The 27,230-nt window shown below is 42.7% G+C and overlaps 1 protein-coding gene across 24 annotated transcripts in view; it reads right to left on the minus strand.

The window, feature by feature from the left end:
• Positions 1–27,230, minus strand: part of SHLD1 (shieldin complex subunit 1) — an 83,802-nt gene that overhangs the window by 18,775 nt on the left and 37,797 nt on the right. For 23 of the 24 annotated variants that reach the window (XM_075035647.1, XM_075035648.1, XM_075035643.1 and 20 more), the window contains one exon: positions 26,068–26,237. In XM_075035647.1, the coding sequence (XP_074891748.1) occupies positions 26,068–26,230 (163 nt within the window). In that variant the 5' untranslated portion in view covers positions 26,231–26,237. Of the gene's footprint in view, positions 1–26,067; positions 26,258–27,230 lie in introns of all 24 variants that reach the window. The other variant, XM_075035644.1, reaches the window with a different exon arrangement.

The raw sequence follows: 27,230 nt of genomic DNA on the forward strand, positions 1-27,230 counted from the left end.
GCTGTTTAATGCATTAAGGGCACAAAAAAGGCTGGTGCCCTCGAGTGAGCAATTGAATCAAGATAAAATAAAGGTCACAGAGAATTAAAAGAAAACAAATACCTGTCTGTCTGCACAGAGGCTCAGTTGTGCCCTTAGTGCTCCTCACTGTACTGAGGCCAGTCTGCTGCAGTACAGACTTGAAATAATTCAGAGATTAAGGTATTCAAACAGAGGTGGAGACAAAAGATGCATTTTAGTGACAGCAGCACTTGTGATCTAATGCCAACATATAAGCACAAGCAGAGCACAAAGAGCAAAGTGAAGCCATCCAAAGGCATGCAAGGTTAATCATGGGGTGTGATCCTGTTCTTTTTCAACACAACTGCACCTTCACTGCCATGTACTATGAAGTTTAAAGGATCTTCGGGTCTTTTTCTTTTTTTTTTTTTTTTTTAACCTCCAGTGAAACAATGAAGGCTTATTCATCCTCCTGCAAAGCCATAAGGAAAAGGAACAGGAAAAGTTATTTAAATCTGCTCCTGATCAACACAACATTAACACTACAGAGAGAACAGTGTCAACCTGAAGACAGCAAAGGAGTGGTCTGTGCTGGAGGAGCACGGATTGTGCAAAGCAGGAAGAAAGACATAAGATATTTGCTACCTAGCAGAGGCTTGGCAGAAACAATGGCATCAGCCCATGCTGCCTCCTTTCAAAGCCTCACTCTTTGTGGCAGTGTTCACACTGTGTGGTCAACTGCATGATGAGTATTCCCATGGTTAAAACAGTGCATGCATGTGAGGTGCGATGCTCACCTGGTCCAGGCTCCAGGGGAGCCTTCTGAGCAGAAAATAGGTTCACCACAGCACTGTCTATGTGCTCCCTGGCAGCTGCAATCCCAGGGAGGAAGCAGGCTCTGCTGCTCTGGACCATGAGGGAAGTGGCATGCTCTCTCCAGGTCTGCCACTGTCCACCCTGCATAAGTAATTTCAGCATGGAGGGGTGGGATTTATGCCCGCTGCGAAACCACAGCATGATACTGAGCCATACTGATGGACACAGCAAATCACACTGAGGAAAATCTCTATTGGAAATCCCACCATGGAAGTCCACTGGGAATTTCGGATGTGCTTCTAGAAATTAGGTGCCATTGTCAGTAGCTGCTTTCTAATGTCCACTGCCCGTCTCAGTAGAGTCCCCTCTACCTGCATGCACTTACACACTGCACAAGTGTCTCACCACGTTTGAGAGATCAGACTCCCAATGCAGATTTTCATAGATTACAACCAAGGTAGTAGCAGTGTTTATTTTCTCAACTACATTATAGAATTTTTCCTCATGTTGCAGAGAATGAAGGTAAAGAAAATTTGAAATAAATGCAAATAATGGCAGTTCTTATGTTTGTACAAGAAGCCCTAAGCTTTTAAAATGCAATTTACATGAAAGGAGACAAAAGGATTTTGAACTCTTTAGCAAAAAACAGCCCAAGGAAAAAAGGTGCTTGAAAAGAAATTACATCCTGGCTATAGGTAAATTATATTACAGACAGCTAGCTGTCCAACAGGAACACTTTGGACTGTGATACACATCAAAATAAATCTAATTACCCTCAAAAATCAGAGAATCTGTAAGTTTACCTAAAAAATAGGAGATGAGCTTTTAACTGTTCTCACTGCAGACACAAACAAAAGACACTGATTAACTTACTGGGCTCAAGAGAGGTAATTATTTTGCAGCAGATGCATCTGTAAGAGCAATTCTGTGACAGCTCCAGATTTAATCTGCCTTTGTTTTATGAAGACCATCTGCACAAATTATTTTTTCCTTTAGATTTTAGGTTTTGAGATTAACTCTGCTCAGACAGAATGCAAAACTCAATTACAGGCTAGTATCAGGACCTCCTGATGCTAGAGACACATGCTACAGACTAAGTCTGATGAAAGCTCCCTAGCTGAAAACAGATTTTAATTTCCTTAAAAAAAAAAACAAACCACACTCCCCAGTTCTGTAAAAATATTAAAAATATGACAGAAAACAGATGAACAGATTACTGAGCACACACATATGAAAGGAAGAATATTTAAAAAGTTTTTTGCCTGGATACAAGCTAAGGCATATCTTAATAAAATATTCTCTTACAGCTAATGTGCTGTTTTATTCTGCAGTATTACCCAAAGAGCAGAGCATCTAGGTAACAATATTCTGTTATAATCTAAATCTGCAGACTTGAAAAAGTGTTTAGCAAGAGGTGCCAACATCTTCATATCAACTTTCCCAATGCTCTTTCCCAGCTCACTGCAGACTGTAGCACTGATGTCCTACTCTCTGCATGCTCAGGGGCAGCAGGGGAGGAGAAAAGTGCAGTATCATCAAACAGTAAGTGTGGATCAGTGCAGACATTCCTGGCACTACCCCAGCCCATCCTAACCTGGGTCTCGAGTCTTTCCCCAGCAGCCACTAGATTCACAGTGCTCCTACACTGGCCTCCTTGGCAGCAGGACTGGGCTGGGGGCTGCTTCCGATAAGAGCAAAGCAGACTGCACTGAAGAGCTGGCAGTCAAAGAGGTCGCAAGACACAGAGGCCAGCATAAAGTAAGGCCACAGATTAAGTCATCAGACAGGTCTGCAGACTTGAGCCTCCAAAACACAGCCCCAAGCTCCCTTCCTGTATCACCAGCCTCACAAGCTATTTAACTGAAATGTATGGCTGCAACCCAACATGCCAGCCCACTGCCACACTCACGTGTCATCTGGTAGAGCCCTTCCTCCCTCTGGATTTTGTGCCTCTGACCTGGACTGTACTAAGATTTTTCTGTTCTCAGCGTACTCTGTGCTGCATTTCACATGGGGCAACACCATGCCCCAGCTCACCAGCATCAGTTTTACAATGGACTGTTAGACTGGCTCAGGGTTATTTGACAGGCTTTGACACTGGGCACACCCACAAGGAACTCAAAGCCCCTGAGGTACAGGGAGCACTCTAGCTCCAAACCAAGGGACTGGCTGTAGGGTCAGCACAAGAGTTGACTATGACGAAAAAAGCATTAGCAAGCAGAATTACAACCGGAGTCTCCAGAAAAGCAGAGGAATCCTTCTTTGGACAGCCTTCCCACAGATACTTTTAGCCAAAACCTATTTGCTCTCACCATTATTTTAAAGGTAAGGTCCAAGGTTCAAGGCAGGGCAAGGCACATCAGTTTCAGCAGTTTTGACAAACAAAAGCATTAGCTGTGTGTGACCAACCTTCCCAAAGTCATTAATGGCTGCTTCAGAGAAACCTAGTCATATCCCAGACAAGGCTTGAACTCTTCTCCAAGCACCTATACCCATGCCCCCCCACCAGCACTCGTCTGCCATGCATTTAGTGCCTGGAGCTCCACAAAGACAGGAAAAGTGCAGTTGGTTTTATTTGTTCAAATTAATCCAATGAATGAACTATACCATCCATGTCAAGTCTTCTCTAATGGGCACTGAGCAGTATGATTTCAGGAGGCATCCACAGAGTAAGACACTGTAAAAAATGAAGCAATCAGTACTTGGTTCTATGCTCTCAATTGGATGCACTTGCTCTGCAGGGTGTCACATGCTGTATGTCATCCAGCCCCAAGAGTGCTCTTTGTATCAAGGTATAGCTAAGGTACAACAGATGGTTTATTGTCTCCTTTGTCTTAGTTTTTTGCCTTCAAGCAGGACTTAACGTGCACCAAAGCACATTTGGGACAATGATATTTTTCAAAGACCGCCCTGAGCTTTAGGGAATATTCACATCAACATTAATGAAACTAGAGATGTTCCCACAAATGCTCTCAGAGCAAAAACAAAGATAGTGTGGGGAAAAATGTTACAGAAAAGGACAAAGCAAGTGTTAAATCAGCATAGTCACATAGGTGATGTTCTAACGGATGCACAACTGAGAACATTAACCTCTTCTCCAGGTTACTAACAGCAGCAAGAAGAGGCAGGAGCAACTATATTAAAATTGTAGTGAGTTATCACCAACCAGACGTAGTTCTAGATAACATTTAAGTTCCATAAGTAGTTTAGCTCTTGCCTAATTAGTTACGTTCTGCGGTAACAGGCAGTAATGGTAAAAACCTATCTGGCAGGACCAGGCAGCACGAAGACCCATGGTTATGGTCCAACTGTGAGAAGAGGTAACAGAGACCAAAGGGTGCTACTTGGCACACCATCTCCTTTCCCATTTTGGTTCCTCTCACTGTCACAGCCTTACTATCAAACCAGCTTGCCACAGGTAAGGGCAATACGCCTTTCCAGGTGTATTATTCCACAATAACTGGATTCCAAGTAAAGCATTCTAGGCAGATAAGCATGTGGAGTACTGAGTTGATAGTTCATATATTTGTATTCCCAATAACATGCACTTAATAATCCCTACAGTGTTTATTCTCACAGCGCTACTTTCTCCTGGTGCAGGCAGGAAAGGTGCAGAGAGGGAAAGTCTAGCAGGTACTGTATGTGGCAGTAAGCTGTCCAAGCAGAGCAGTGGGGTGGTGCCTGCAGCATTCACCCAAAGCTCAAGTCTTTGTCTGGTCCCTGCACTCCTGAAGAAGATAGGCTCTGCTTCTGCTTCATTGCTTGCTCCCTTCTTTCATCACAGGTGGAAATGCAGTATTGGAGCCAAGGCACAGGGATATTCATATACGTATCCAAACTCTCCACTTAAGTTTCAAGCAACAGGCCATTTCTCTTGCTCATTCACTAGTCACTAAAGCAAGAGCAATTAGGGATACCATGGTGTCCAGAAGAGAAGTAAAATCCACAGGAACACACTGGTTCCTCAGAGGGGAGCAGAAACAACTGTTTTCAAATTGGCAGTAAATGGTGTTTTGCAAAAGGAAAACCCCAGACACATTGTCAGATGTAACAGCTTCCAAAACAGCAGTGAAGAGTGCTTACTTTCTCATGCAATAATCAAGGGAGGGAACCAGATACCTGCAGCAAGCCAGTAACTTGCTGGCTGAGAAAAGCTATGGAAGTCTGTTTGAGAGGTGATGAGAAAGGGAGGGCCCAGCTATTGCCTGGCAGGGCTTCAAAAATCTTGGAAGATTCAGAGTAAATCCCTTCACTGAGGCTGCTGAACCAAACTAACTTCCCATCTTCTCTCAAACTTGGCCACCCCACTGTTTTGGGATCACTCTGGTCTTACTAATATCTACTCCAAGACTCCATAGGAATCAAGATGAGCAGGATCTTGAGGCACGCAGAATTATAATAATTCTAAGGAGGTCAAATTTGCCCCTAGCTGCAGCAGTACAGCTCTGTAATAATGCATTCATTTCCATGGCTTAGCTGCAAAGAGAATTTGGCTAAGTTTGATCACTACACATTCATTTAGTACCAGTTTGGAAAGGCAAATTCTGGTTTTAGTGCACAGCTGAGAAAAGGTGAACTGGCAGGAAAGACTCCTTCCTTCTGAAATGGTCGTACTCTTAAGAAGTGGTTAGACTGGTTTGCTGTTCATTTTCTTCTTAACAGGAAGATCAAGAGCAGGAAAACCATTGCTATGATCCCAGAAAGCACAGACTGCAACACTTCAACACAAACTTAGTTAGGCATCGGCATCTGCAAACAGCACAGTGGTTTTGTTCTGTGCTACAGGAAGGAAGATTTTGGCAAACCAAGGATGTAACAAAGCAGGTTACTAGTCTGAAGTATTAAAACCAGCCACATGCACTTTTTAAAGGTGGATTATTGCCTGAAATATACCACTAGGTTTTATATCACCTCATTCTATGACCAGCTCTTCAGCATGCTGTAGAGATAGCAGTCGACCAATCCGTAATTGAAGAGGAAGGATCATCTACAAATGTTTCATTGTCTGGTATTCTTAATATGAGAGAAGTCATGAAGAATTTAAGTGACTGAATATTTTGTGCACGTGTGTGGGAATAGCACAGGCAAAACCAGCATTTTGTCTTCTGTGTGAAGAATGACATTTGCCAATAACGCATGTTCGCCCTCTTCTGCCACATGGTTTAACTCATTCCGGTGGGTATGCATTTCACAGTTGCTAATTATGGAGCATGATGTTTACATTCTGAATATCAGATCCAACTTTCAACCTCATTTTTGCTTTCACCCTCTGCAAAAGAATGACTCCTCCTCTTTCTATTAAGAGAAAAAATCCAGAGCTAGATCCTCATCAGGAATAAATCACTGTCTTCATTAACTATCAGCAGACTGTTGAAAGCTAATAACAATACATGATTTCTTAACAATGCAAAAATATCTCCCTTTATATTCCAAGATTGCTGCGCTGAAGAATACTAATATTTCCTCACATTCAGTCTAACACAGGAACAAAACGCACTGGTGCAAACTCAGTGACTCAGCCACTGGAGCTAACTTCACTTCTGGAATGCTGCCACAGGCTCTGCAGATGATTCACATGCACACACATGCTATTAGACAAGTGCCTCACATAAAGAATAATTAGCAGCAATAACAAACATCCTACCACAAAGCACTCGTGCAGCATGAAATGGATTTTCTCAAGTTATTTTATTCTGCATTTTCTGTTGCCTTCATTCTATTTTAATTAAAACTGCATCAGGAGAAAAATTAACCTAGGAATAACCTCATTAGACATTCAGAGAAGCAGCAATGTAGAGCAATGTTAAATTCAGCTGGGATTGCAGTGGTAGCTCTGTAAATCAGGGTCTGCTTCAATTCAGCACTTCAACAGGAAGTTTACCCGTTCAAGAAATTGCTACTGAATTATAAGATATCACAAAACAGATCCCACTTATGCCATACCATGACCAGGAGTAAAGATGATATATTTCTCTGCAATCTTTATAGACCATAACCGCTTAATTCATTAAATTCAGAGTAAGTTTGTATTACAAACAGTACAGAAGGATTTGGGGCTAGGCAAAGGGTCAGCATATTAAGGGTGAGTATTCCTTAGGTCTGTACAAGTTACCATATTTTTGATGTATGCTATCTGTCGGTTATCCATTAACAAAGGAAAATACCACTGTAAAATTTATTCATGTGCAAACATAACCTAAGCTGTGGACCAAAAAAAAGTTTGTTCCCTCCTCCAACTCTGCATTGCCTGCTTCTCTATTCCAACAACCCCCTCCTGCTTCTGCTTTTAGGCAGGTTATCCAAGGATTTTCAAGTAACAGTACTTAAGAGGCACATACTATTGCAGACAAGAGTTGTAGACATTAAAGCATTGATATCAGCTTTGCCATCTGCAGTATGGGAATATCTCTTACTCTTGTCTAAAGGGGAAAGGAAGGAGATGCCAGGCAGGATCAGATCAGAAGTATATGTAGTCTAGTATGTCCCCTCCACTTGTGGTCTGTTCTAGGTGGCAACAGGGAAATGTGGTAATGGGGATATGTACGTGTGATATGACACTTGAAATTATGCAGCAATTAGTACAAGCCTTGAAACACCACCCTATGTATCCCGTATCTCAGCAACATTTGTGTCAGCAAGAACTATTAACTTAGCTTGTTCTTATTACCCAAATCAGTGTATAATCCCCTTTCAATACCGCTAAGCTCTTAACCTCAATAATTTCCGTAGCATTGAGTTTTATGATCTAATTACCTGCTGTGTAAGGAAGTGCTTGATCTTGATTCTACTACCTTTCCTTTTCCTTGTTTTGCAACACATGTAGAACCAACATTCAGATTCCTTTCTAGATCATTATTATTTTCTGGATTTAACTTTCTTTAAAAAAAAAATTACAAGTTTTGTATAATTCTTTGAGATGGAAGTACACATATAAAACAGACCACTATGGAAGTACCAAAGCCCCCATTCACCTAGAAGATGTTATAGTGTAGTTGTCTGCTTTCCCATGCTTACTCTTTTCTGGTTCTTTCTGTCTCATCTGTTCAGATTTAAAAAAAACCCAACCTTTTCCTGTCAGGCATCACAAGCCTGGGACTTCCTTTAGTACTAACATGCATCATATTATTACTTAGAGGTGTATAAAATAGTCTCTGGGCATTTACGGCAGGTAGGAATGCAAAGGGCTTACTTTCTTAACAAGCCCAAACAACTTTTGGAATAAGATCAACTCTACAACATAGGCAGCACCATCTTTATAAAATACAGTCAACTTGCAAAACTCAAGCTGCCACTTGCTTCCACCTCTACCTGGGAATGAACATAAACAGGGCACAGCTAGAAATCCCTCACCATGCTGAAAAGAACAGCAAGCAGCACATAGCACAAAATATTGTCATTTGCTTGCCAGTGCTTATTACTACAATGAATAACCAGCTGCCTGCTACCCTTCACATATACCCTTAGCATGGAGGCTTGCTGTAAACACAGAAGCACTGCTCAGCCTGACAGCATTCCATCTGTCTGTGGAGGAGATTTTATAGGAATATATATGTGCATGCGTAAGCCAGCCAAGGGGCTCAGCTACTATGAAATCTACAGCATACAACACCAAGAAGGAAGGGGGGTGAGGGGTTGTTAAACTCATGAAATGAAGGAAGAAATCAGATGCAGGAGGGCTTCAGGATAAAACTTCATGTACTATAACCCACACTGATGCTGAATCACTGGCCTGTGTTGTTCTGTTTAAAAAAATACTGTGGATGATGAAAGTGTGCTATATTTTATACTTGCGGTCTGCTACTAAAGGGTTATGAGTCACTATTTTTTGTGCTTTTATGCTGCAGGCTCATCAGCTGCACACCAATGAGCTCAGTGAAGTAAAACAGAGAAACATGCAAAAAAATTGAGGCCTGAATTAAGACACACAGAGAACTAGTTTAAACCAGTGCCAGATCCCCCACTTAACGTCATTTATTTTTGTGATAGGTGCCTGAACTGGGAGGCTTTGCGAATGTTCCACCTGCACCCAATGCATGTGGTGTGGTACAAGCCAGATGTTACAGAGGGGAAGCAAGGAGACATTGAGAGCAGCGCATGAATGCAAAGGCAGGGACTAAATAACTACACAGAAAACCAGGAAAAAACTCCACAATGATCCCCACAATCCTGGGATTAATCCAGGCCACATCACTGCAGAAAGCAGGGACCTCCAGTCAGAAAATGGTAATGGCTGGCATAGGCAGTAGCACTATGTCCTACCTCATCATACAGCTATGGTGCATCCCCTGCAACACTCCAGGCACTGGATCCACCAGAAGATCTACTCACGCACAGAAAATGGAAGGCATCCCTGCCCACAGCCTCCTGCTCAGCTCTTACTCCAAATTTGCCATGGCAGAATTGGGTAGGAACAATTTGCGTCCTCTCATAGCAGTAAGTCTGGCCTCTACGCTAAGCAGAGCCCTGAGAGCACAGCAAGGAACACAGCTTCTCATTTCAACAGCACTCGCATCCCTTTTTTCTCCTCTTCCCTGCCACCAGCCACAGAGGATTCCCCAAGATGTGTTTCTCTGTTGTCAATTCACAGCAGCACCTAAAGAAGCTTCAAAATCAGGGAATAAATTCAGAAGCAGTAAGAGACCATGGCAATCGGGGCATATGTATCTTGTTTTCTCTTGCTGCACTTCAACAACAACTGTCAGTGCAGAGCCTTTTGGGTCCAATAAACTCTAGATCATTTTTCTAGCACATAGTCACACTATATGTCTGAGAAAAGGTTTGAATGATAGAGACGTGTAGTGAAAGCCTCCTGATGAAAAGGAGAAAGTCAGGCTGTGCATAAATGATCATTGGTGTAACGGATGCTCAAAAGCAGTTGAACTTCATACAGAGAATTTAGGTCTCTGAAGGTCCTCCAAGGTGTTTTGTGTAACAGGACAGGTGAATCTGACAAATTTCAAGGCAAAACCCCTACATTTAGAATCAGATCAGGAGAAAAAAGAAGGGTAAAAATCTTGCTAATAGAGTAATGAAGAAACATCCTTCATTACTGTACAAGTTCACTGCTTAGGCCATGGAGGTACTTCATACAGGCTCATATACCTTATCTCAGTGACATTCAGACACACTCAGGAGATACCAGTAATTCAGCACGCAGTGCTCTGGCATATGTTACTTACATAAGCTATCCCTGTAAGCTCGTAATGAAAGAACATTCTCTGATTATTTATTTATGCAGCTCCAGGGGACTGTTTGCTATCTCAGCAGTAACTATGATGAATTACATAAAAGCATCGTCACAGTGGAAGGAACACTCATGTACAAACATGCTCAACATGTGGCATGATGCAAACCACTGTCTTTCCCCAGACTGCAACAGAGGGCAAAGCTTCTCAGTGCAAGCAGCAAGGCTAGGTGCAGGGCAGGTGAAACATGCATCCACCAGAGGCACAGACTTGAGAAAATCAAGCAGAAATGAAAGCCACTGCCAGAAAACCAGCGTATTTAAGAGAACAAACGTGGAAACGAGAGGTTTTAAAGAGACTTTAAGAGTGACATTCCTTATCTATGCATTGTATCACCACAATATCAAATTGCCCTCTAAACTACAAACACTGCTCACAGCTGGACTGGAGATGATACGTCCCAGAGCATCTGATTAGATGTGTGAATCTCAGGGTCTACTGGAAGCTCCGCAGCATTGTCACCCAGGTTCTCTCCTTAGGTATAGCTGCATTTCGGACAGATGCAGCTATACCACTTTCCCAAAAGCCCAAGCTAACCTGGGTGACCCATACAGTACCATGCTAGGAAAGAAATATCCTCACAGGCTGGCACAGGATAGCCTCAGTATGGCCTTCTAAGACAATTTGCCCTTTGTCATTGTTTTGTCCTAGACAGACATCCTTCATGATTTAAACTGGGATTTTAAGCCATTTTCACAGATCTTTACCACCCACACATAAGTGATGCAGCTGACGCGCTGAGACACCAAGGCACACTCTGCAGACAGCAGGGAAGGGTAATGCTGGTTTTACATAACAAAGTCATCACAGTCATTTCCTGTTTTGCCATTGCTGGCAGCTCAACACATATATATATGTCTTGGGTCATTTTTGCAGTATCTGCACTACAACAAGACCATAATGCCAAGCTGCAAAGAGCAGCCTTATTATACAAGAAAGGAACGAACGTCTTGGGAGCCCCACACAAAAGAATCTAACATTGATGAAAAGATGCAATGAACAAGTGTCCAGGTAACAGGAACACTCAGAACTCAAGCTTCTATACAGCTTTCCCCAGTTATTTCAATTACTTAAGGATTCATGGCATGCATTTTCATTTTTCTTCATGAAAAAACAAAGTATTCTGTGGAGATGTTTCAGCTGTACAGCAGTTCTTGCACTCCAAAGTGACTGGAAACATTCATGCAGCATGTTTCACAGCTGCTATTACTGTATTATTGTAGCACTTTATTATGAGAATGCATACCCTGAGTTACAGGCCTCATGATTGCTTTGTAGCATCTCCTCTCCAGCTGTTAAGGAAAATTGGAGTTTCACTGAAACTGCTTCCTACAAAAGATGCTTCTCTTCCTTAAAAGCAGAACTAAAAATGGGACAAGTCTAACCTGGACACCCTACAGCAGCATCTGAAGGAGCTACAGTCCAATCCCTTTGTGTTCCCATTCTCCTCTGTGGTTTTTGCCCTTGGTGTAACTCTCATGTATGTGAATCTTCTAATGCAAACTTCCTGCATGATTTTAAAGCTAAAAATACACCCTAGAGGTTTTGGTCTTTTTTTAAAAAAGAAATCAAATCTTTTTCTCCACAGTAGTAGAGAAAGCAAACTTCTTTCTTTGCCTCTCAATCTTTCAAACACAGAGCACTCGCTGCTCAGACACACATTGAAATCTGGTTCATATTATCCTTGTTTAGACATACACCAGCACGAAAACCCCAACCCAACTTTTACAGGAACACAGCATTGCAAGAGGGATGGAGCATTTGCTGGATTTCACATCAGAAAGAAGAGATGAAGGGAACCAGACATTCAGTCTGCTGTGGGGTGGGGACAGCTCCCAATCCAGCACAAGAGTAGATTAGGAAGGATGCATTCATCTCCAGGACCTGCTCTCAGGTGTCACAGCCTCTGTACATCAGATAATGGGGAAACCCTGTCAAAGCTTTGGTGTTTTTAAGAGGGGTCACTTTATGAAATCCTCTCCTATGGGCCTCTGAAGAGAGATTCTCAAAGTTGGGAAACAACACAGCAAAGAACGAAAGTCTGTCTCCCTGCAGCATGGCCCTCCTCCAGACTCTGCAAAGAAGCCTGGGAGGAAAAAAAATTATTGTGTCCTTCTGCTGCACACAAGTGGCACCCAAATTCACTGCTACATCAGGAAAGAAGAGGACATTCACCCAGCCCTCTGCACTTTGCTTGGTGAAATACTGTTTGGATACCTGGATCCAAGTAACATGAACACACCAATCAATAGTCACTTCTCAATGTTAAGAAGTACAACTATAACAGGTTATCTAGGAATTCAGCACATAAAAATGTAACTGGTCTGAAAAAGAGGAAATGTACTGCAGTTAAAATGGTAACCCAAGGTGACGGGTAAAGACAGAATGTTGCCCAGGTCCCACACACATGTAAAATAGTCTCTCCATCCCTGCCATTGCTATCTGTCTTCCTGTGCCCTTTCAGCCCCACAATTACATCAGGGATTGTTCCTAGAGCTCCCCAGCTTTGGAATAATGACAAAATTAATCAAAACCTATTAGCTAGAGAATAAGCAACTCATTTTGCACAGGCTTCCTGGCCTCTCCCTCACCCTCACAGACACTTTAATTTCCTCTTTTCCACTCCTGAATCCTGCACTTTCATTCAACCCATATCCTTTCTATTGGCACTTCAGCACCCTTGCACAGAGCCACAATATTGCTGAGGGGAACAGAGTCGGACAATGAAGTAGATAAGGATCTCCGTAAGAGCTGCCTGTGCTTTCGATTCTAATAATGTAAAGGAAGTGGCTCCTGCTGCTTGCACAAAGCCAGCACCTGAGTGAGAAGCAGGTGGTAAAAACAGTCCCTGGGCAAGATCGAGCCAATGAGTCAAAACAAGGCATTTATTTCTTCTATAAAAATACTACAGCTTTGCACTAAAATGACTGTCACAGGAAAATAAGAAAGTCTAATCCTTGTCTCCCTGCCTGTGACAAGCCAGAGGCTCATGTCATGGCAGGCCAGACTCCACTGCTCTGGAGCATTCAGTAAATCCCTTGCAGCCATACTCAGAAGCATGGAAGAGCACCAACACCAGGGTGTGAAACTGGTATGACGGGCATTAGTGCATTTTGGAGTCATGCTCTTGAAAGACTAGACAAGGAATGGTATTTACTTGCTGCAATATCATCCTAGGCAATGGCTTCCATGCTGGCTACCCAGAGACATAACAGATGCCACACAGACCTGTTAACACAGCCTTTCCCCGAAGATTCCGGAGCCCAACTAAAGATGGGAAGGCAGCCATCCCGAGTGGACCTTTGTTTTACAGGTGACTCTTAACTTCAGCAAACACTTTGCTCCCTCCAGCAGCACCAGTTGACTGCCAACATCTGGCATCCAGTTGCTCCAGGACAGATCCACCTCCACTGATGACTCCGAGGGGTAAGGAACAGAGCTAATGTTTTTGAAAAAGCTGAGTAGGGCTACAAAAGAAAGCTTCAAGCACAGAAGAAACTTTGCACTACATACACGATAAAAACCTATTTAGGGAATGGGGAAGCCCAGGGAAGCACCCATTAAGGAGAAGCACAAAGCAAGGATCAGCTTTTCAGCCATGTCTGCACTGTATTTTGCAGCTTTACAGAGCCAGTAGCATCTGACTACCCAAAGACACCCCCATCCCAACCTGATATCAGTCTGTATCTTGGTCAGTAAGAATTCTTGAGGTCTTCTGGTACTATCTTAGAAATTCTTATTTGTCCCTATAATATTTAATGGCATTGTGGTGGTTACAAATGATGGCTGAAAGGCACAGGCTTTATAGAGTCTAAAGCTGTCTATCATTCCTCTGTAAAACACGTACTTGAATGGTTTCTGTTCCCAATCTACAATTTTCCATCTCAAAGGAGTCCAAAGCTGCACTTCAGAGGATGGAAAATTACTCATGAAGAACTGAACAAAGTCTTGTTCTTTGTCATTTATTTACAGAATTTAATTCCTTCTTATTTAAACAGCTAATGCTCACTAAGATGAAACAGCATCGGCATAAGTATGTACAAAACTGCCTCACAGCCACCTTAGGACCAATTGCCATAATGACATTACTGCAGTCTGAATTAGATCAGGTCACAGCAATGGACGAACACTGATAGCTATGATGAGAGAAATAAAAGCCCAGGCTGGAATGACATTTTAGATAAAGATAAGGATGAAGTGGCCCACAGGGACTCTTACACCACAGCTGCAGGGCAAAGTGAAATTAAAAGACCACAGTCCCACTGGTGGGCAGACACAGGTCTACAGACCTATTACAGATCCCACTGTCTGGCACTGATATGTACCAATAGCATGGCTGTTATTACCAGCAAATGAACCAGGACCCTCTCACACCAGACAATTGGTAAAAGATTAATGAGATCTAAAATGGATATATATTGTTTCTATATTGCATGTGTGCACTTTTTAGAGCTTTATGATATCCTATAGCTAACAGCCAGACTGCTGTCATCAGTGTAAAGCATTCGTAGTTGGTCATGTCCAGTAGATGGAGCTTTAAGAAAAGCTACAAATGCATCTGTTATAGTAATGAAATTAGCTATATGGCATCTTGAAAGCAGGTATGAGCTTTTGCGCAGCCTCCTTTTTGAAATGAACACAAACAACAGTTTGTTATGACATTTTATATAGATGTGCAGATTCCCCTCCTCACTCAACATTGAGTAAATCCCTGCACTGGCTACTGCAGTAGGATCACATTTATTTTCCTGAACCTGACTCATAGGCCTGTCTGACCTTTTTAAATCACTAAAACACTGTCTTCACATTTCAGTTTTGCCATTTCAAGACTAAGCCAAACCCTTGAGCCTTATAACCAGGAAAGACCAGAAAACCACCTTGGAAAATACAAGGACTACAAGCACAGCAAACATCAAAGGCAGATGCAGAGCAAACATTTTACTGAAAACTGTGCCAGCAGGGTTTTGGAAGTACACCCAATAAAAACCATGAAGTTTCCTGAAATAAAAGTCCAGCAATAACAGTTGATTTAGGGAACATGTTGAAGACTCAGCACACAGCACAGGCTGGGAGGATAGCATTTAGAACTTCTAGTCTTTCATTACAGGCTGACAGAGTAAATATTTCCATGCTGCTTCAAGGACCATCTACTGAAAGGTCTGTATACTTTCAGGGATAAAAAGGACCACATTACCCAGAATCCACAGCAAGTAGGTGGCTGTATGCAGTCAATGGCAACACGTGGGGGAAAAAACCACCACCACAATTTAGCATAGAATAGGAAACAAGGCAGTGAAAATACAAAAGCAAGGAATATCATATGGGAAGGAAAGAAGACAACAAAGCATGTGAACAGACTGCATTGAACAAAAAGACAATTAAAAAAGCAAAAGACAACTTTGACCTACCTGCAGGGATCCTAGACTTACATTACTAGGTAGTAAGAGACCTTTCAAGAGAGCACCTTTTCAGGACCATTGTACTAGACCAGGCATAGTTCAGTGCCCAGCAAGGAAAGACTTCCCTTCCCCCAGTACAGGTACCAAATTGGGGAGAAAAAGAGAGAAAAAGAAAAAATCAAGCAAAACAATGCACAAAGAACTAAAAGCAAGGACAGACTGCTCTGAGCCATGTCACAGACATTGCACTGGGCGTGGTTCTTGTCCCCACATCTCTTGAAGATCATTGACAAGCTAGAAGGGACACACAGAAGGATAGTCTAAAGCTGCCTAAAGTCTTGGAATGGCTTTTCTTTGAGATAAAATAAAAAATACACCAGGTTTCTTTAGCCTGGAATAATACAACAGGGAGAATGTGTAAGATGTCTGTAAGACCACAAATGGCTTTGAGAAAGAAACAGCAGTGATCATACACTGTTCCTTAGCCTGCAGGAACTCAGGAGATTCAGGGGATCAAAGGAAGCAAAAGATGCAAAACAAAGCCAGTGGTTCTCCAGTCCCACTCCCACATTGAGAGAGAGAGAGGTCCAAAATCAGTTAGACAAATTCCTGGAAGGATCATTCATCAGGAGCTAGTGACACAGTGGTATGCCATCTGTGGCTCCTAAACCAGAAGTCCTGGTAGCTAAAGGCTTGCAGGGACAGGATCACTTCTGCTTGTACTGCTCATAAATATCACTGTTACCTGCTGCTGATGTCAAGTTACCACTCAAGCAATCTTAACTCTGACCCACTAAGGGCATTCTCATACTACCCTGTCCTGCATTTTTCTTCTCTGGAGATGCTTCCTGTTGTATTGTGTGCCAGTGTGAACTGACAAAACCACTTAAATCCAAAGTTCATTTGTGTGAGGCCTTACCAGACTCTGTCACTTCATGTCTCCTGGCAAGGTGGCTCAGTATTTGCAAATGAGGACCTGAAGCATTTAAGAGAAATCTCCACAAAGTGAATGGTGTCTGAAAAAAATAAAATAATCTGACAACATTTTTGCACACAGGAAAACAAAACCTCACTAAAAATCTTCCAGCAATGTAAGGGATACAGCAGCATACATTGAGTTAGTAAGCCTTGCTACGTATAAGCACATTTGGCAACTCAATATCCAGGCTCTAGATTATATAGTACACATACACACATATAGCAACTCTGCATCATCTTCACAACGTATGGACTTTGCATTTAAAATGAAAAATAACCTAAAGATTTTTGAGCTACCTCAGAAACACGTCTTGTTCTCAATGGTGAACAGGACGAACGTGTTCTCTGATTCATGGCTTAATGGTTCAACTGGGAGTATTTACTGTTCCTTACTCTGAACCTTGTTTTACCTTCTCTGACCAAACAAGGACTAAATAAACTTCCTTCAAAAGTTTAAAACAACACGTTCTTTGTACCTGGGTCAGACAGCTACAAGGTGCTGCTGGGCTTTGTTATCCCAGAAGGAAGCTGGAGATTTCACTGTCCTCAGTATAGCAGATAGCTATGCAGCACAGTGTGGTCACTGCCCCATGGAGCTCATCAACCATGTGAGTGAGATGCACAGAGCCCACAGGTACAAGAAACAGAGACCACAGCTGTCAAGAACTGTCATGGTTTAACCCCAGCCAGCAACTAAGCACCAAACAGCTGCTCACTCACTTCCCCTCCGCACAGTGGGATGGGGGAGAGAATCAGGAAAAAAAGAGTAAAACGCATGGGTTGAGATAAGAACAGTTCAACAGAACAGAAAGGAGGAAACTAGTACTGGTAATAGGAACAATAATAAAATGACAGTAATAATAAAAGGATTGGAATATACAAAACAAGTGATGCACAATGCAGTTGCTCACCACTCACTGACTGATGCCCAGTTAGTTCCTGAGCAGCGATCCCCCCAGGCCAACTCCCCCCCAGTTTATATACTGGGCATGATGTCACATAGTATGGAATAGCCCTTGGGCCAATTTAGGTCACCTGCCCTGGCTGTGTCCCCTCCCAACTTCTTGTGCCCCTCCAGCCTTCTTGCTGGCTGGGCATGAGAAGCTGAAAAATCCTTGACCTAGTATACACACTACTTAGCAACAACTGGAAACATCAGTGTGTTATCAACATTCTTCTCATACTGAATCCAAGACATAACACTATACCAGCTACTAGAAAGAAAATTAACTCTATTCCAGCTCAAACCAGGACAAGAGCCATGCCAAAGAGCAGAGAGCAGACCAGCAGCAGTCAATGCAACTGATTTGATAGGAAAAGGACTGTGAGAAGGTGGGATAAAAGCAAAATTTGGCTTTGAACAAACACATTCAGTCTTGAATGTGTGGCATATTTGTTTGCCTCCATTCATTAACTGGTACAGAAATCCTAGGTATATCATCACCCTTTAAATACATGGCAATATCTTTGCAGAATGGTGATTTCAGGAAAAGAAAAAGACCACCTCTGGAAGTCTGGCTCAGATCACAGATCTAATCTGTTCTTTGCTATTAGATTTCACCTGAACTGCTTCCTGGGTAAGAAACTGGCAAATCTTGAAGTGCATGCATCTTCAGCCACAAGATTTCCCCCCTTCCCCATCAGGACTTAGCATTAAATATTAGAAAGCAGGTATGTTTTGCTAGCTTGAAGAAAAGTATCTATGCAATGCATAGAAAGTTTTCAGTTCTGCAGGGAGCTGAGCAGCCAACTCTGTGGACAGTTAGTGGAAGCACAGTCACTCAGCACTTCCCAGGGCTGTGCTCTACAGACCCAAACCAGTATTAGCTGCCATCAGCAAGGAGCTCTGGATCAGTCCCCACCTGTGAAAGTTACTGTCCAGTACCAGAAACAAAAACTTCATCTCTGTGATGCTTATTAGAGCTGGAGAAGCTCTAAATCCAGCACCAGAACACATGCATACACATATCATTAAAAACAACCCACAAACCAATACCCCCATTACTTTCCACAGATACTTAGCCTGTTGCACTTATTAACAAAAGCTTACTCATTAAGCAATGGCAATTTGTTACAGGTAAGGCCCACTCCTAAAGCTACCATGCGGATGAGCCACTAGTTCCTAGCTCTACAGTAATCATGCAGTAGTTCTCAGTACAAGGCTATAGCATCCAGTTACAAATTTGATAGACAACTGCTTAGGACTGGCTTTAGGGAGGAAACAAAACTCCTGTCAATATTTAGAACCACTTAGAAACATTTAGAAACTTAGAACATTTAGAACAATTTAGAAACCACTTCACTGTTTAAAGTTTGAGGGGCGCATCCCAAATTGGAAATCAACCCATTCTGCTTCTGCCTCTAAACAGAGGGGCTAGCAAGGGTTTAATTAGCCTATACGCTCAATTAAAAACAATGAATGAAAGGAAACAATGGTCATGGTCCCCCAAAGTCACCCTCAAATATACAAATTCCAAGTTCTGTACTGTGCCAGCACTTCTTAAGGATTTGGGGATAACATGCAGAACACATATAATGCTCCTTTCCGTGTTGAAAGGCTTGGTAATTAGATACAGCTGAAACTCTGTGCTTAATGAGAGCGAGCCTATCAAATCCTCTTTTTCTGGGGAAAAAATATGAGCTGTGTAGCAGAAGAAAACTCACTCTGAGCAGAAGATGCAACTCCAAACAAGTCAATACAAACCAGGCTACAGCACACAGTTGCACTGCATAATTGTTCCCCAGCACCTCCAAGAGACAAACTCCCAAGCTCTCCTTTACACACAAAACGGCAGAATCCGATCAGACAACTTCAGTGCATAAGAGCAACTCCTTGTCTTTGTTACTGAAGCGTTTCCTCTGGACTTGTTTTCTAATTTTTAATGATTTAGTACAAACTGTTCATTTTCATAGAACACAGAGATACTCTGAAACATTAAAGTCTAAAAGGCAAGTCACGGGTCTCAGTTTTTTCCCTTACTCATGTAAGTATAGTGCTCTAATTCTCCTTAAAATAGTATTAGTTTTCTTCCTCAGATTGTGAAGAATAAAACACTGCCTTTTTCTGTTCCAGGAGTTATTTTTGGCTGGATGCTTTATGTAATACGTTCCTGAAAAATTAATTTACAGAAGATGTAAGACCTTCAGTGACTCAGTGGTGCCGAGTGCTTTATTTTTTGTGTCGTGTTGTCTCCCTCTACTCCTTTTACGTAAGGTAGCATGAATTCCACTTTGCAGCTTCATTCAATATTAAACACAACTGGGCCACAAAGAGACTCTTGGAAAGTTAACGCTGCCAAACTCACCACAGCCATGTAGTTACCTGACCCAAGGGCCAGCCCACAACTTCAGTGGAGCTGCATAAATTCAAGCCCACTGAGTGTCTGCCCCACTAGATCACAACATCTATACAAAATTATTAGGATTTGAAACATTTCACCTTTTTTCTCCTATTGAGGAGACTAGAGTATTAAGAAAAATCTAGTATTTTGATCATATTTGAGAGTGTACTTGGTTAAAAATCATCAATAAAAAAATATACATTCACTCGAAAATAGGTGCTTCTTTGCTTTTGATAGCTAAACAAATTACCTGCCTTGAAAAATAAGTGGATGTTTATACTAGTATTGGAGATAAAAAAGAAAGTTGCTAAAACAAGAACTTTTGGAAAGGCTAAAAAAATTAGTTGCATCCAAAAAAACGTATAATATAACCAAGCTTTAAAGACTCTTCATTTCCATAACAAAATCAGATCCCAATATGGCTGTAATTGTAACAGATAGAAGCAGGAAGGCTATTCCCAGACAAAAACAAATACTTCACAAACAGGCAACATTAGCCACCTTATGCCAAGACCCATGCAGTAAACAATGAGCAGCCAACACTCCTCAGAAGTATTCCCACATCAGCTTTGGGGACCGCTTAGCATCTTTTCTCAACAGCAGTAAACTGACACAGGACTGAGCTCAGTACGGTGACATGCATTCCCACCACCAGATGAAAAATAAAAAAAAAAATAACCTGCCCTCTAAGTTCTGAGCATGCAAGGCTGGTGGCATCAGAAACGGGTAACATTGCTCACTAGAGGGCAGCAGGAAACAAACCAATAAAAATGAACCAATTCCAAAAAAAGGGGTCATGACCTTCATCAAGGCCAAGGCAGTTATGCACAGGTCATCTGCCTAAAAAAAAACCAATTAATTCTGACGGTATTTGGGATCACAGTTCAAACTGAAGTGGGTTTGCAAGTGGGAAAGCATGTTAACTTCCTGCAGTCAAAGGAGACTCTTTGTAACAGCACAAAGCACCTTTGCACAGCACCCTCCACCTCCACATCGAGCCAAAAAGTAAAATATTCTTAGGGTGATCTGTATCTTTTTGGTAAAGGGAGACTTTCAGAAGTTTCTGTACCTAACCACGGCAGCCTGGAGTACAGGTACAAGTCCTTTTTAGCTCAGTTTTGTCTCAGTCTGAAAGTGATTTAAAATATCACATGTGTTTCGGATTTACAAAGTTACATAGACCTCTTAAACAAGACTACACATAAAGGTCTTTAGCCTTCAGGTTGTCTTCAGCGTTGCCAGACAAAAAGCCATTTTGGAAATTTCACAACTTTTGGTAGCAGTGGTAGCTCAGACGGACAAGCTATAGTTTTGATACCAAGTAATGAATTAATACACCGAGTTCTGGACTGAACTGCATCTCCAAGCACCCATCAAGTGCCAGCCCTGAAAGGTTGCTGCTGACAAGTACAGCCTGCTCCTTTTTCAGCTTCTATGTCAGCACCTGTGCACAACTCCCATACAGAAAAAGCACAAACCATGCCAGACGTCTTCAGTAAACACAACACACTCCTGAAAAAGATTATGCAACTTCTGACAGGCAAGTGGACACAGTGAACAGGAGAAAGCATTTAAGGACAAGTTAAAACACATGCACCAACATTAGCATGACTCCTCAATTGCTAATAAAAGACATAGCAACCCACAGCAAAACTAGGCATGTAACTTTACTGGGTATATGTAGCAATTTTTTCAGAGGAATCCAAATTGCCTATAGAACTGAAGGCTGTGTTAACAGGTTGGAAATCTATGTTTTGTTTAACACACATACTTGGTTGACTGAAAACCCAGAAAGCAACCAGAACAGTCCAAAAATCATGATGGCTTTTATTTTTAAACTGGGATAATCTTGTGATCAGGTGTCCCCTTGATTCGAGCGGCAATTTCAGCAGCAGTGCTGTGGCCCAGACTCACTGATTTACCTGGTGCCAGTGAGTCTCCAGTGAAATGGTTCTGCTCCATTTCCCCCAATCTCTCATGACTTGTTCCAAACGGACTGTTTTTGAAGCAAGCCTACAAAACCCACGACTGATCAAAAAGAACCTACAGCCTGACTCCCCACAAGGGAAAAGTGATTAACACTACTTTTTCCAGAAACCACCATTCTGGAAAGACTGTAACCTCATCTGAAAAACAGGACATGTTGCAGACTGCTGTATCTTGCCATATACCTGTGTTGCTGCCAGAAAGAGCAGCTGTCCCTGTCTCATCCACACAAATATTCACATGGCTTCCCAGCAAGCTGGGCCAATTCCCTGAGGTGACTCCTCATGTGGCCACCTGAGCAGCAGTGCTAAGGATGGAGCAGGAATAAGAAGCATGGTCAGGGGTAGCCTGGGATTCTCGCTGCATTAGAGAGGTCAGGGCAGTCCATGGAAAATAACCAAAGGTAAGCCTGGGCTCAAACCTGAAGCAAATTGCAGGAACAGAAGTAGTGCTTCTGGAGAGGCAACTAAAGGTTGAACACCTCTACCCTCCCTAACTGGCTTTTATTATTTATTTTTTTAAATAAGCTAGCCAGCTTTTAGATACACACAGGCCTCTCCAATCACACAGTGAACTCTGTCTTCCTTAACCACCCCATCTCTCCAGCATCATCCTTCCTCTCCTACTGTCATCCTTCCTCTACTTTCTCTATTCCTGTGACACTACATTTTCTGTGCACCTTCCTCTTCTGCTGGGTGACCCTGTCTACCCATCCATCCTCCTAAGGACACAGCTTTGTAACTACTTTTCATTACAATGAAAAAGCGATTAAGGGAGAAGCTAGGGGACAAAGAGAGACCCATTCCCCCCAAGATCCGCTAGCCCCAGGGAACAGCCACGTAAGCAGATGGGGCTGACCTCTGCCCATGCTTCAAACAGGCAGTCTCCCAAGCAGGGTGCCACAGCTGAGCTTTCAAACGCTGCCCCCAAGCTTGGCTGAATCACTCCAGGGCTGTGCTGGCAAACTCTGCTCTGTCAGACCATGGAGCATAGGCAGAGCCCAAGACCCTGCCTGCACCAATCTGTAGAGCACATCTATAGTCTATTCTCTAACCCTTTTTCAGGCTGCAATTTTTCCAGGCAAAGACTGTGTTTCTGCTGTCCCTGGCATGCTCCGGTTCAGTGCCGTACAAGAAAAAGGGACATTGCCAGTGACTTATTTCACTGGAAACAACCTTTATTAGCTGCCTTTCAAATATTAATCCAAATAATTAAGGCTTACACACACACACCCCCAAGTGCTGCCAAATAAGAACTTTTGCTGGCAACTTTTCTTAATACAGAGGAAGTAGTAAGGTGTTGCTGCAGCATTGTGCAACTGAGTGATGCAGATTAAAAACACTAAACAATTAATTATTTTTATTGTTTTCCAGTATGGGGTAAAAAAAAAAACAAACCAGCATACTGAAAGGTCCACTGATCCAATTTAATTTTCTCAGTCTATCACCATGTAAACACTTGAATTCACTATAACAATAAGATAAAAGTATGTGTGTTTGTTGCAAGAGCAGAACCCTCACTCCCACACAAATCGTAAAACCACTCATTTATACATAACTTAGACATTTAGTAGTATTCCCACAGGACTACTGTTTTCTTGCCTAGGGATGCCTGCTTTCAGAAGGCCCTGTTTTCATGGCTAATGGGTACTATCTGCTGCTATTACAAGTGATGGAGCCTCTCTAGGCTAATAAGACCTATTACTAGTGACTCAGGCACTAGGAATACCTCCATATCCATTTCCGACTCCTGAAGCTCAGACAGCATGGTATTTTAGTTAGTCTCAGTTCAGTTCATGTGACAGATGTCAGAAAACACAGCCTGTCGTGTCAGTCTGCTTCTTTCCTAAGGAAGCTGTCACATTCCCAGAGACTTAATGGCCTTTTGGAAATGCTTTTGAATCACTAAGGAAGATCCTCACCCCTAACAAAAATCTTTCAAGTTTGATGAGAAGACTCATCACCCATCCTGCCCAAGTCCCAGGACACAATCTTCTGCTCATACTGTTGGGTGCAAGCTATAGCCACCCCTGCTCTCCTAATTTATTTTGTGTCGCAACAGCAGTTTACAATGTCTCATGAGAAAACAAACAAGCCAAGGAGCTTCCTTTCCCAAGACATGTTTGACAGAACTTGCTTGTCCAAGAACATCTGACACAGGCAGACTGTTTTTAAAACCATCCTCCTGCCCCTTCTGCCACGCTGACCAAACTCAATGGCTTAGCAAGCAGAAGTTGCATCAAAAAAGAGAGCTTAAGTGAGTATGTGTATTGGTTTGATGCTGTTATAAGGACAAAGGAACTGAGATGTTCAGAGCATACTTGATTATTTCACTCCTAGGAGCACAGGGTAAGGAACCATTTTACAGCACGCATCCCACAGTTACTGCCAAGTGGTTTCAGTTGCGAGGGGTCTCTAAAACAAGCGATGAAGGAGAAGGTTCATAGGCCTAATCTGCCCTCCTTAGCACACCTGGAATCCTTGCTGACACCAGGGGGTGTCAGAGACTGCAAGGAGGCAAGACCTGGCCTCTCAGCATACCTTGGTACTGAGCTTCAGCTACAGACTCCACACGTGCAGCCTGAACAACTTGCCCAATGCTGTCATTTGGGTTTAGAGCTGCCTATCTTCATTTCCACATATGTCATTGCCGCTACGTCTCCAACCAGTCTTAGGACTGCTGAGTAGTCGTGCAGTTTTTCTGTGCACCCCATTCATCAGAGCAATCAAGTCCAGTTGCCCTGAGCCACACTAAACGGTGTTTGAGCAACTAAGCTGCCCTAGACACATTGCAGGAACCGCCTCACAGCTCCCAGAAATTCTTCATACCTGCGACACAGGGCTTGTGAAATCTGCGTAGAGATATGCCTTCCAGCCCATCTCACTGTTGAGGAACATCCCCATCCTCCTCTCCCACAACAGCGGAAAAGGCTTGCTCAGGACATTCCTCACAGTAGTCATCACCACTCTTATGCACAAAAAATAAAGTAAAATCTCAAACCAGATACACTATTCCTCTAATGCAATACAGATCATGGAATGTGATGTGTCGTCGTTTAAAGTAGAGGTTACAGTAGAAGATTTGCATCATTAATAAGGTAAGACATGTGACTTCCTGGTCTGCATAGGAAAAACAAAGCAAGGATTGGTATCTACTGTTTGCAGATTTCATTATAGTTCTGGATGTCCCACAATTAGAGGTGAAGACAACTGCACAGGCAAGTAGTCAACATCAACAGAGCTAGACTAGTTGGTAGATCCTGCTGCTTACCTGTTTAGCATGCAAAATAGTGGAATTCCCACTGAAAAAACTCACCCGTCAAATTCCAACCTAACTTCTTGGAACTAGGCCAAAGTAAACCACCCAGTGCCACAGGAAGAAGAGGTGCCAAACTCTACTTTTACACTACTTAAGACTCCAAAGCAACCAGAAATGTCATCAGTGATGTTTCACCTGCTCAGGTGCCTTGACAAACCTTCTCCACACATTATTTACTGATCAGATTTTATTTTCCCCCCACAATATTAAATACAATTACTACAACCTTCAGCCCAGCCAGTATGAATATATGGCAAGAAGTGTCACTGGGCCAGTGCATTTCACTTTCACATTTCCTGCCATATATTTACACTGAATGGGCTGAGGAGTGCAATAATCAGAATGTGCCAGCTATCACTTGATCTTCTCAGATACACCAGTACTCCTAAAAATCTGGAGTCGTAGCTGACCTAAAATGCTACTTCTGCAGGAATCAGTCTTCCTTCAAGTGAGGAAACTGCTCTCTCCCAAGAGCTGAACTGAAGCAGTTCTCATCACACTTATTAGCACATGCAAACATTCACCGTCATAATTTTAAAGTAACAGGCTACAGAGGCCACATCCTGACCTCATGACTGGAAGATACATGATGAGCACATGAAGAACATAAGGAGAAGTTTAAAAACATTTCTTACTGACTACGGTAATTTGAGACAGTATTTCCTACTGATGTCTGGAGGACTGCTCTGTGGGTTAGTTCAAGTAACTCTCTTCCTCTGAGAACAAACTAAACATGAAGAAACAGTGTTGTCAAAACATTAGCACCTGATAGTATCCTCTGAACTCCTCTCCTGTGTCTCACCAACCCACAGTTCACATTTTATCTGTCAAGCTGGAACAGACTGTAGTTCTGGTAAACTGTGTTTTAAGACAAGGCAGATATGCACCAGCATCAGACTGTAGTTACTCAGTCAAATGACACACTGCCTAAATAGATAATACACTGTCTAAAGAAAGAGCATGCGGAGAGGCAGAAGCTGTTACCTGTAGGTGGAGAGGGAAAAGTACCCACAGAATGAAAAAGCTCCTCGCTGTTTTCAGAGCTGTGTGGAGGCAGAAAGTGCTCTGCTAGGTCACAAACAGACGGTAGGTCCAATATGCTGCTCTCCTCTGAGTGATGACTTGGTGATGTCTCTTTTCCTTCCATAGTCCCACTGCAGAGACACAAATGCGACTGAGCTGGGTTTTTAGAGCATGAAAATCTCAGCAGAAGTCAACACAAATGAATGGGCATTTTAGCACTCCTTTATGAGCTGAGAGAAGCTGTTCTAGCATATTCCTACTTCACTTAAGAAAATAAGAGCAAATTTAAAGATGCAAAGCAAGAACAACAGCAAAACCCATAGACAACAGCCCTCAGCCCTAACTAGGATTACCAGGAGGCCACAACAAATCTGGCTTTTCTAGAGGCTTCCCAGAAGTACAGATTCAGGCCCCAAAACCAGAAAGCTCTGGAGACTATTCCCTTCAGGGTATCTTATGTGTGCAATTTAAAAGGAAACATGTTCTAGAGGGTCCCTTTCCACTGATGCTTCTAGAAGTCACAAGTTAAACCCATCCCTCCTGGCTCAGTTCATGAAGTTCATCATGCTCACTAGCAGAAGGAAAGAGTACCTTAAAACTTGGTAGTCTCAATCTCACAAGGATGGCAAGGATTTCCTGGTGTGGAGACACTAGGGCAGCTGTGTTGTATACCCTGTGAACAGCACTTTGGAAAGCTGTGGTTGAAGCATCCCCACATCCCAACACCCTTCTCTTGAGCTTTCTCAACCTGTCCACCACTACAGAGGGCAGGAACACATAGCTGGGTGGAGAGCAGGACAGGGCGGGTGCCACCCAGCTCCACATCAAGGGCCACACTGGACGGGCAACTCTTTTGGAGAGGATGAAACTAAAGTGTTCCAGTCCAGCAACTCCAAGCACAGCCACACAAGTGTCTGGGGCAGGAGAGGAGTGAAAGGCAAAAACTTGGTGGGGCAGGAGGTCACAGAATGACAGAGAAAGCAAGCAGGAATCCTTGGGCTGAAGCATGATTAGCACTGACTCTTTAAGAGAGGCTCTCAACGAAAGACATCTGCGAGAAAAGATGCAAAAGAGCCCCAAACACCCTCAGTTTTCACCCGATACCTCAGCCACTAGCCTTTGGC

This window comes from Buteo buteo, chromosome 9 (assembly GCF_964188355.1).
Source record: "Buteo buteo chromosome 9, bButBut1.hap1.1, whole genome shotgun sequence".
NCBI lineage: Eukaryota > Metazoa > Chordata > Aves > Accipitriformes > Accipitridae > Buteo > Buteo buteo.